This window comes from Hemitrygon akajei, chromosome 31, assembly GCF_048418815.1.
Source record: "Hemitrygon akajei chromosome 31, sHemAka1.3, whole genome shotgun sequence".
NCBI lineage: Eukaryota > Metazoa > Chordata > Chondrichthyes > Myliobatiformes > Dasyatidae > Hemitrygon > Hemitrygon akajei.
In genome coordinates, this window is record NC_133154.1 from 27,836,889 (window position 1) to 27,849,117 (window position 12,229).

Below are 12,229 nucleotides of genomic sequence, written 5' to 3' on the forward strand. Positions count from 1 at the left end.
CAGGTAGACCAAGAATCACATTGTTCTACCCTTATCTAATATCAAGGGTCAATTTGCCCAACATGCAGGTAGACCTTCAAAACAGGACAAACCCACAAATTTCTAAATGTTAACCATTTCCTTGCTGTGTCCATTTTTCAGATCCACACATCTCACCCGTACACTTACCAATACAATATCCCACTGAGAGAGACAGGGGCTGACAAAAACTGGTCAGCATACAATATCTCCCCAAGAGACTGGGATTGAGAGACATCGGTTGCTGTGCAGATATTTCTGAGAGAGAGAGAGAGAGAGAGAAAGAGAGAGAGATATACTGAGAGACACTGGTCACTGTAGAGATATCACCCTGAAAGAGAAGGACTGAGAGACACCAGTGAAGGATACTGTAGGTCTTGCAGGGATCGCTGGTCTATGTTTTTTTGCCCATTGTAAATGAGGACGCTGCTCAGAAGGATAGCCAGCGAATAGATTAAATTATCATTCTGGCTGTCTCCCTGCATGTACAAAGTTTGTAGGATAGATGAACAGTTAGTGAGAACTCTTGCTCTGAGATCAGTCTAATAGAAAACCGTCCCATTTCTGGATATTTCCTGCTCGGTGTTTACAGAGATTGGTGGGTGAGGCTTCCCTCCACAGCATCTTTCCTGTCAATACCACCAGTGGCAGATGTATGGCCAAGGGAAGCCTCGCCCAGTGCTCACCACCACAGTGCTGGGGGATATCACACTGTCGTGGCACCTTAACATCATTTTCATTTGGGAGGATGGGATGGGAATTGTGTGGGTGGGACAGGAAACGGAGTGGGTAATGGTCTTGCATCACATACAGTTCCAATGAAAAAGATGGCAGAATTCTTCCCTGAAGCTCAGCATGTACAAGTGATTAAAATGTTAATTAGTTAACAAATTAATAAATTTTTACTTTACATCTAGATTGTGGAGAGAATTTAAACATCCCCATTGCCTGTGGTAGGATTTGAACTCTGGTTTGTGGATCATTCCTCTGTCTGTGGGTTACCCATATGGTAATGAAACCAGTGTTCTGTTATTATCCCAAATAAAAGATAGAATAATAGAATCAATCCGATCAAAAAACTTCTTAGTCAAAAAAACAGGAATATTCTGAAATAAATATAAAAATTTTGGTAAAATCTTCATTTTAACTACAAACGTATATGAATATGACCAACAAGTGAAAATGTAAGTGGGCTCCATCTACTAAATGAGTACTTCATAGAGTCCACTAAAGGAGGAAAATTAGCTTTATAAAGATCCTTTTTTTTTGTAATTCTGACACCTAAATATCTAAAAGAATCCGTAACTTTGAAAGGAATATTATCGTATATAGAGACAAATTCATTTAAAGGAAGTAATTCACTTTTACTAAAATTTATTTTATATCCTGAAAAATCTTCAAATTTGTCAAATAACTTTAGCAAAGCAGGAATAGATTCTTCAGGCTTAGATATATATACCAATAAATCATCAGCATAAAGAGAGATCTTATGCATGGTCTCATTCATAAAAATCCCATGTATATTTCTAGCTTCACAAAGAGCAATAGCAAGGGGTTCTAATATTAAGTTAAATAACAAAGGACTTAATGGAAAACCTTGTCTTGTCCCCCGTGATAGCTGAAAAAGGGGAGACCTACAGTTATTGGTGACAACAGTAGCAACAGGAGCTTTATATATAATTTTAATCTAATTATTAAATTAATACCAAAAGCAAATTTTTCTAAAACATTAAATAAATATTTCCATTCAACTTGATCAAATGCTTTTTCAGCATCCAAAAATATAACACATTGTGGAGTTTTAGAAGAGGGCGAATATATAATGTTAAGTAATCTCCAAACATTTGAAAAAGAATAACGACCCTTTATAAAGCCTGTTTGATCTTTAAAAATGATTTAACCCAAAATACTCTCCAACTGATTGGCCATTATCTTTGAGAGAATCTTAGCATCAACATTCAGTAATGAAATAGGTCTGTATGAGGCACAATCAGTAGGATCTTTATCCTTTTTTGAGGATTAAAGTAATAGAAGCTTCATAGAAAGTAGAGGGTAAGTCACTTTTCACAAAAGAATCTTTGAACATCTCCAACATATATGGAGAAAGCAGTTTTCCAAATTCTTTTATAAAATTCTACGGGATAACCATCAAGTCCCGGGTCTTACCAGATTGCATTGAAAAAATAGCTTTATGGATTTCAGATTCAGTAATTTGGGCATCGAGAGTTTTTTGATCCTCAGCAGAAATTTTAGGGAAAACAATCTTTCGTAAAAAGGCATTCATTTCAGAAGAATCTACTGAAGATTGAGATTTATAAAGTTCAGTATAAAAATCTTGGAAAATCTTATTGATTTCTTCATATTCCCCAGCCAAGATACCATCCTTTCTACGAATTTTCAAAATTTGCCTTTTGGCTCCAGCCGATTTTAATTGAAATGCAAGTAATTTATTATTTTTATCTCCAAACAAATAAAATAGGCTCTTTGACTTAAGTAGATAAACTTCGATTGGATGAGTTAATAATAGATTATATAGTGATTGAAGTTCCACCCTTTTAAAAAATAAGTCAATATTAGGGGAAACCGCATAGACATGATCTAAATCTTTAATTTGTTTTGAAATTTTATCTAATTCTGCTTTTGTCTGTTTTTTGAGTTTAGCTGAATAAGAAATAATCTAACCACGTAAAAATGCTTTGAATGTATCCCATATAATTAATTTAGACATACCTCCTACATCATTAAAAAGAAAAAAATCTTTTATCTGGCTTTCAATAAAACTGATAAAATCAGAGTTTTGCAGTAAAGTCTGAGACATGTGCCATGGTGGATGGACAAAAATGACATAATCAAATTCAAAGGACAAACTCAAAGGCGCATGATCAGATATAGCAATAGCGTCATATTCACAGTTTTTAACATTAGGCAAAAGGTGGGGATCAATTATAATATAATCAATCCTCGAATAGTTTTTGTGGACATGTGAAAAGAAAGAATATTCTCTATTATCAGGGTGTAAATGCCTCCATAATTAGATCAACCCAAAATCGATCAAAAAGGAGTTGATAACTTATTATCAGTTGATAACTGATGATTATTTGGGATAATAAAAAACCAAGGATAAGTAAAAATCATACAAAAGTTGAAAAAGGACGGAGGTCTCGCTTTGCCTAATCTAATAATGTATTATTGGGCTGTTAATTTGTGATATATGTCCTTTTGGTTACATTGGGGTGATAGGAATGATCGGCTAATCTGGGTAGACCTGGAACTGAGAGCTGTGAAACAGTTTTATTTAACTTCGTTATTAGGAGTTGCTCTACCTATACAATTAGCTAAAGTTGCTAATTTAAATTTATATCTTGTGGTTAAGCACTCTTTACATATTTGGCTCCAGTTCTGCAATTTTTTAATCTTAAAAAATTTAAATTTTGTAGTATAATTTATCGTAATTACTGTTTTAAACCTTCCTGGAGTGATCCAATTTTTTGACTTTGGAAAAATAAAGGTATTAAGTCTTTTTTGGACTTATTTAAAGAAGGCAGATTGATGTCTTTTGAACAATTAGTCGATAAATATTCTCTTTCATATTCACATTTTTTACAATATCAAGTTAGACATTTTTTACAAAAATATTTAAGAAATTTTCCTTATATATTGGAGGCTGACTTGTTAGATACTATTATGAATATGAACCCCTTGATGAAAGGTTCTATTGGAAGAATTTATAATTTATTATTACAATGGGATAAGTGTCCTTTACTTAAGATTAAACAGGATTGGGAGAAAGAACTCAATTTGACTTTTATATGGGAGGATTGGATGTGGATTCTGAAATTGGATAACTCTTCATTGGTCTGTGCTTGTCATTCACTGATTCAATTTAAAATTGTGCATCGTTACCATTGGACAAAAGAGAGACTTTCTAAAATATTTCCCAATGTTGACAAGTATTGTGATAGATGTAAAACTGAGATAGCTACACTGACACACATGTTCTGGTCATGTTCTATATTAAAACTGTTCTGAAAGTCAGTCTTTTTGATAATTTCTAAAGCACTTAGAATCAATTTACAACCTAATAAATTGACTGTGCTTTTTGGAATAATTCCTGAAAATATTCATGGTATTTCTCTGTCTGACCAACATGTTATTGCGTTTGTTACACTGATAGCTAGGAGGGCCATTTTGTTAAAATGGAAGGATATATCTGCTCCTACTTTGTCACAATGGTTCTCTCAAGTGATGCTGTGTCTCAGTTTGGAGAAAATTCGAAGTCGAACCTTTGAAGCTTTATTTGATTTTGAGAAGAGATGGGGCTCATTTGCTCGTTACTATCATTTCAGTTAACTGATAGATTTCCTCCATGATCTAAGTGTAAATTTTGTTTTGATATATTTTTTCTTCTTGTTGGCAGTTTGATGTTTATTTTTAGAAGCTTTCTATATGACACATGGCTCTGGGATTGTGCCCTCAATGGGTTTCTTTTTTTTCCTCACTTTTCTTGTTTAGTAGGGTTTTTCTTAGTCACAAAAATTTTCAATCTTTAAGATAATTTTTTTGAGGCATTGTAAGTGTTGTTACCTTGATGTACCTGTGTATTTTTGAATAATAATAATAATAATAATAAAAAGATTTGAAAAGAAAGAAACCACTGTTCTGAGGAGGGGGATAGTTGAGAGGGAGGGACTGACCTTCTCAGCATCTCCAAGACCTTCAGTGTCCAACAACAGGAGGGCCTCATTGGGTCTCTCAGGGAGGGATCGACACCACATCCAGATTCCTTTGGTGTGAGTCTGGAGGGTTGAATCCACTGAGAATCCTGCAGAGGGAGCGAGACAGAGAGGTAAACTTTGCAAGAACGTAAGTGGATCTGTGATCTTCCATAGCCCAAAGACGTGCAGATTGTGAGTATCCTATCCCTCGTTTGTGAGTGAGGGATAGAGTTTGAGAGGATTTGTTGGGAACATGGGAAGAATAAAATTCAATTGTTGTAGAATTTGTGAAAAAGGACAATCAATGGATGAAAAAGGATGGTCAATGCAGAGTCAGTGTTATAGCAAGTAACTCTGGTCGCTATTAATGAGACCAGTGTGTTCTCTGCATTCAAGATATGAGGCAAGCATGCAGTTTAAGTTCCTCAGATTTCTCTAGATCAATTGTCCAAAACAGTGATGGGAACACCAATGTGACACCAGCAGATGTCTCCAGTACATTTCCCACTGTTGACAGCTTGGCAATGCAAGTGTGCTGTGTGTGTCCCTGGTCTCAGGATAATTTCTGCAAGACAGATAGTAAACAGAGGTGAAAGGTTACAGCTGGAAGTTTACAGCCACTGCCCTTACCCTTCTTGTCTCCCGCGAGACAGTTCATGAGGTAGGACTTCCCTGTACGAGCAGCACCAACCATAACCACAACAACCATTGGAACCTCGATGGACTGGAGGACCTGTAGAGCCTTTGGGTTCAGCTGCAGCTTCCTGTCTATGTTATAAACCAGCGGCATGGGTTTCCCCATCTTCTGTTTGTTGTCATCTGACTGTCCATTTGAGAAATAGCTACAAGGTCAGAGCAAGAGAATCACACACAGATTGAATAAGAGTAAATGTTAATCTATAGTATATACCAGCCCCCAATACCATGTATTGTATCCCAGCCTCCACATCGTTGCTGGGGATTTGTTAACTTATATATACTCCCTCTGAACACCTGGAATAGATTAAGACCTATAATTCACTCTTGGGAATCTGTTATTCAACATATTAAGTTCCCAAATCCCTGCATTAAATTCACGCCTCTAAAGCAGTCCCAGTGATCTGTTTAATACAGAAAGCTCCAAACCCCTGGATTAGGTCTCAGCCTGTAGCTCACTCCTGGGAGTCTACTGCTGTACAATATAACACCCCAAAGAACCCTTCTGTTACTCACTCCAAGGGATCTGTTGTGATATTGTCATGGTCCTGACTGAACAGTGGCAGGCATCCAAGAGCCAGCGCTCCAATTCCCTGGAGTATGGTTATCTGCCACTGTCCCTCAGACAGCCAATTATTGCCTGCCACATCCCTTCATGGAAAGTCTGTACTTAAAAGCCTCGTGCTGAGCACTCAGTGCTCAATCATAGGAGTTCCATTTGTAGTACTACTGTTTATGATTTTGCCTTTGGATTTTGTTTGTATCATCTTGTTTATTTTGAGTCTGAAATAATTCTGGACCTTACTCTGCACTTGGGTTAACCACCATCCACATGTCTCATGTAACAGCATGATTGAGACATCATGAACTCAGCAGACTACGAATGTCTGCAAACCAGATTGGCCTACCAGGGAGCAACTGTAGGGAGACCTGACAACATGCTTTGGGAAATCCTCACCACTCTCCAGAAACTGTCATACTCCAGTAGGCAGGATCCAATTTCGGTCGGAGTGACTGCCAATTCCAGGAATATTCATGCTAGAGACTCTGTCAATAATCGTCTATCCCCCATCAGGAAGGTCTCAGAGCCCCCTGCTTGTCTCTTGACAAAAGAACCATCCAATTCTCCTCCACCATCTCCCTCCTCTGTCTGACAGAACTGGTCCTCACCCTGAAATTATTTTCTTCAGCTTCTCCAGTTTGCAGTTCCTGATGTTTACAGTACTCCATGTGACCACACTAATGCTTTGTACAAATGTAGTGTAATGATCCAGTTCAAACTTAGTGCACTAACTGATGAAGGCGAGTATGCTAAAAACTTTTGATTTGCTAAGTATGCTCGCAGGAAGATAATCTCAGGGTTGTATGTGGTGACATGTATATACTCTGATAATGCATTTACTTTGAATTTTGAACTCCCACTTTCTCTGAACCCAAGGGGTAGCTATGGGCACTCGTATGGGCTCAAGCTATGCCTGCCTCTTTACCATCTATGTAGAACAGTTTATGTTTGAAACCTTGCCCATTTTACTCCCCAACTCTTCCTCCGCTACTTTGATGACTGTGTTGGTGCAGCTTAGTGCACCCATGCTGAACTCAGCAATTATATCTATTTTGCCTCTAACTTCCACACTGCACATAAATTCACTTGGTCCATCTCTGACACCTCCCTCCACTTTCTTGATCTCAATATCTCCATCTCTGAAGAGAAAGTCAACCGATATCTTTAATAAACCTATGCATTTTCAACCATAATTTTCTGGAGCGGTGGAGGCTGGGAGGAGATCTGACAGAGGTTTACAAGATTATGAGAGGCATATATAAAATAGATAGGGAGTAGACAGGTTTGAAAAAGGGGGCATATGTTGAAGGTGAGGGCAGTAGGTTCAAAGGATATGTGGGGTGTAGGTTTGTTACTGAGTGTGGTGGATGCAAATACATGTGAGGTTTTTAAGAGAGATTTAGATAAGCACGTGGATGGAAGGAAGATGGAGGGATATAGACATGGTGTAGGTAGGAGGGATTAGTGTTTGGGTATTTTTGATTTGCTTTCTAGCTGGTTCAGCACAACATTGTCAGCTGAAGAGCCTGTTTCAGTGCAGTACTGTTCTATGTTCTATACTCGTTTTAAAAATGCCTCTTTTAAAAATAGTATTCCCTTTTCTCAGTTTCCTTTCCTCTGCCTCATCAGTTCCCAGGATGTGGTTTTCCATTCCGGGACAACAGAGATGTCCTCGTCCTTTTAAATTTGGAGTTTCCTTCCCTTTATCATTGATGCTGCCCTCACCCATATCTCCACTTCTCCTTCATCCAAGCTCACCCCATTTTCCCACTGCCCTAATAGTGACAGATTTCCCCTTGTCCTTGCATACCACCCCATCAGCCAGAGTATCCAACACATTATCCACCGCAACCTCTGCTAACTTCAAAGGGATCCTACCACTAAACTATCTTTATCTTCTCCCCTTCAATTTCTGCAGGGATCACACCCTCTGTGATTCACTTGTCTATTCCTCCCTCCCCAGCAATCTCCCTCAATGCATTTTGTTTCCCTGCAAGTGGCCCAAGTGCTACACATGCCCAAACACCTCTGCCCTCACTTCTGTCTGTGGTGGCCAGTGCTATCATGTTTGCTGTTGTGTGCTGGGGCAGCAGGCTGAGGGTAGCAGACACCAACAGAATCAATAAACTCATTCGTAAGGCCAGTGATGTTGTGGGGGTGGAACTGGACTCTCTGACGGTGCTGTCCGAAAAGAGGATGCTGTGTCTCCCATCCATTCCATAATGTATTGGTTAGGCACAGGAGTACGTTCAGCCAGAGACTCATTCCACCGAGATGTAACACTGAGCGTCCATAGGAAGTCACTTCTGCCTGTGGCCATCAAACTTTACAACTCCTCCCTCGGAGTGTCAGACACCCTAAACCAGTAGGCTGGTCCTGGACTTATTTCCACTTGGCATGATTTACCTATTATTATTTAATTATTTATGGTTTTATATTACTATATTTCTACACTATTCTTGGTTGGTGCGACTGTAACGAAACCCAATTTCCCTTGGGATCAATAATGTCTGTCTGTCTGTCTGTCATTCAGGGCCATAAACAGTCATTCCAGGTGAGGCAACACTTCATCTGCGAATCTGTTGAGTTCGTAAATTGTGTGCTCTGCTCCCGGTGTGGACTCCTCTCTGCTGGTGAGACCCATTGTAAATATGAGGATGACTTCATTGAGCACCTCTACACCATACGCCAGATGTGGTACTTTCTGGCGGCCAAACATTTAGATTCCAATTCCCATTCCCGTTCTGACAAATCCATCCAGGATGTGCTCTTGTGCCAAGATGAGGCCACCCTCAGGGTGGAGGAGCAAATACTTTCTTTCATCTGGGTATCCTCCATCCTGATGGCATGAATATCGATTGCTTTCTTTGAGCCTATTATCTGGGATTCCACAAACTATTTTGTCTCTGACTAGTGAGTCTCTCAAGTTTCCAAAGTCACAGGACTAACTCAGTGTGTGAAGCCCAGCTAAGTATTGGTCAAAGGTAATATTTTCTTTCTTTTCATAGGAGAAGAACATGTATCTCTCAAACATAACTTTTTTACTTGGGACAAAATTCTCCTGAAATTTTGTCATCAGAGTGTCCGATTTAAAGTTTGCCTCATCAACTTGAAAGCTGTAGTAGATGTCCAAAACATCTTTACCAATTATATGTAGAAAGATAGATGCTTTCAATTTTTCCTCTTCCCCTCTGACTCTACTCGCCCCTAAGTATATACTGAATTGCTGTTTGAAGCGTTTCCTGTTATAGAGTCATAGAGAGGTACTGCACAGAGCAGACCCTCCTAGTCCATGCAGAAGACATTTAAATTGCCTACTCCTATCAACCTAACTGGGATTATTGCCCTCCATCTCCTTACTATCAACGTACAAATCCAAACTTCTCTTAATCTTTGAAATCAAGCTTGCATGTACCCCTTGGTCAGGTAGTTCATTCCACACTCTCACAACCCTCTGAGTGTAGAAGCTTCCCCTTATGTTCCCCTGAAAGCTTACCTTTCACCCTTAAGCCATGTCCTCTAGTTGTTGTCCCACCCAACCTCAGTGGAAAAAGCCTTGCAGATTTTGCAAACCTCTTTCAAATCTTCTCTCTGTTTTCTATGTCTATCTATCTTCTATCTGTACAGTCCTAAATTATTTAATTGTAATGCCCTGGTTAAGATTTCTACTGCTGTGCTGTGAGGTATTTTTATTTAAGTAATTTTCTGCAAAATCACTGTGTCCTGTTAATAATAGTGTTTTGTCTTTGGCGCATGAGTAAAGTAATACCCCTGACTTCTCCAGAAATGAGCTCCGTCATTTATGTGCACATTGCACTGGATGAACTGTAATCAGCCCAGTTAATTTTCTTTTCCTTTTCTATAAGTTTGTATTCGAGACCCGGTGAGAGGGTTACAGTTGTAGGGGTCTTCAGGCATTCGGATGCTGTGTGAATGCTTGAATACTGTATAAGGATTCGTTAAGAGCTTTATTTGTGTGCTAAGCTAGTGTTTAAACTGGTGTTTGTGGAAAGTGAGGTGCATCTTAATTAAAGCACATTATTATGGTTGCTGCGGGGCTTAATGTTTGGTGCAATTCAAAGAATATATCCTCAAGCAATGCTTTTGTTGTGTGCAGGGTCGATATTCGAATTCCCAATAAACTGCTACTTAGAGTGCTGTGTTCTGTAAAAGTAGGGAAAGTTACACTAATTGAATGGTTTTTTTTTACCAATTTGCTGGTATGGATGTCGTGTTAGTCCAGACTTGTCATGGTCCGGTCCGTGAAATCTGTATTCCAGTTCAGATCCGATCCATTTCATCCGTATTCCAGGTCTTCTGTTTTTTCCCTTGTTCTGTTGGGTGCCTTAATTGAGGCACCTGATTTGCAATTTGGACTGGCACATAAATACCTCTGCAAACCAGGGATTCCCCGCTGGACTGTTTTATCTCTCTCTCCTCCCTTCTGAATCTCTGGCAATTACTTCAGCAGTGTATCTTGACAGTTACTTCGGCACTAACCTTCATCTGTTACCGTTGCCTGCAACCTTGCCTGTGTCCTCGCCTGTATCACCATCAAGTTCAACCACTTGAGTGAGACCAGAGCCTTGCCACGCCAAGATAAGGAACTATCATTGAGTTTGGAACTGTCTCTTTGTGTCCCTGCGTTTAGCGTCCGTGTCAAAGAAGAGTCCCGGCCCTACGTCCTGTCCCTAAGGAGGGTTCCTGACTCTGTGTGGAGCCCCGGTCCTAAGTCCTGTTGTGAAGAAGGGGTCCTGGCTCTGTGTTCCGTGTACAAGTCCAGGCCCTATGTCCTGTTTCCAAGGAAGGGTCCCGGCTCTGTGTTCCAAGACCTAGTCCAGGAATCGTGTTTCAGCCCTGTCCAAGTCAGAGCTTCGTGTCCTTATCCAGTCCGTGTTCTTCGCCCAGCCCAGGAGTTCCTCGCCCAGACCGGTGCTGGAGATTCCTCGTTCTGTGCTGGAGTACCTCATCCAGTCCAAGTCACATCCAAGAACCTTGTCCAGTCCAAGCCAAGGCTTTGTATTCCCAGTACTATCTTGTGTCTAGTCTGATCCTAGTCCTGAGTCCTCGCCTGCATCTGGGTTCCAAGCCTGAGTCAAAACCCATGCTCTGGATCCCTGTCCAGTCTCTGGCTCGGAGTCCTAGTCCAAGCTCCTAGTTACAAGTTTCTTGTCCAGGTCCCACTTTCCTAGTTTGAGTCCTAGCCCAGGCCCGGTGTCCTTGTCTCGTTCAGGGCCCGTGTCCATGTCCAGCGTCATTTCCACTCGACTTCTCTTGCTTTCTGGATAATCTTAGTACTGTTCCCAGTACTTCAGTGTCTGTGTCTTGCATTTGAGTCTGCTCCCAGTGGCCCCCCTTGCAACGAGATTACCAGTGATGTGATTGAAGTCGCGCTGCCCAGTGGGGTAGAGACGGGGCCATGGTCAGTTCATATCTCTGGAGAGGCGGGGGAATGTGGCTGATGGTGAAGATTTTAAAGTCAAGTTGTTCTCATTTCTGTGAAGTGAGGGAAAGGAGTTGTCTGATGTGAGAAGTTCTCATTGGCTGAAAATGCTTTCTGGAGTTAAGCCTACAACTGATGGGGAAGACAAATATGAGGCTTTGGCTGCACTGCTTGTATCACAAAAGGGGCATTCAATTGTCTGAGAGAAATTGTTAGAGGGTGTATGAAGTTGTGAAGGGAGTGCTGTCACGTGACATGATTGCTGCATGTATTTGAATGACCCACAAGATGCACCCTCCTCCATGTTTTACCGAGTTACTCAGAGAAGTTAGAGAGGGGGAAAAACGACTGAGAAATGGAACATTTCCAAAAGCTGAGTAATGTCTTCAGAGCACAGCAGGCCAGGCAGCATCTATAAGGAGAAGCACAGTCGACGTTTTGGGCCAAGACCTTTCGTCAGGACTAACTGAAAGGAAAGATAGTAAGAGAAATCTCTTACTATCTTTCCTTTCAGTTAGTCCTGACAAAGAGTCTCGGCCCAAAACATCGACAGTGCTTCTCCCTATAGATGCTGCCTGGCCTGCTGTGTTCCACCAGCATTTTGTGTGTGTTGTTGTTTGAATTTCCAGCATCTGCAGATTTCCTCGTGTAATGTCTTCAGAGGTAGCTTCTGAGGCTAAAGTGACCCCTGATGCCACAGACAGAGATTTTGAGGAATAAGGTGAAAACCATTCAAGCTGATCTGACTGGATAATGTTTCAGCTAAACATGACACCTATGTTGAGAACCACGACC

At 40.5% G+C, this 12,229-nt stretch overlaps 1 protein-coding gene across 1 annotated transcript in view; it reads right to left on the minus strand.

The window, feature by feature from the left end:
• The window catches only part of LOC140719472 (guanylate-binding protein 1-like), a 32,169-nt gene that overhangs the window by 16,736 nt on the left and 3,204 nt on the right, over positions 1-12,229 (minus strand). Inside the window, exons 2-4 of the mRNA XM_073034170.1 lie at positions 5,364-5,575; positions 4,713-4,840; positions 388-497 (exon numbers count right to left, since the gene is read on the minus strand). Of these exons, the coding sequence (XP_072890271.1) occupies positions 388-497; positions 4,713-4,840; positions 5,364-5,575 (450 nt within the window). The remainder of the gene's footprint in view (positions 1-387; positions 498-4,712; positions 4,841-5,363; positions 5,576-12,229) is intronic.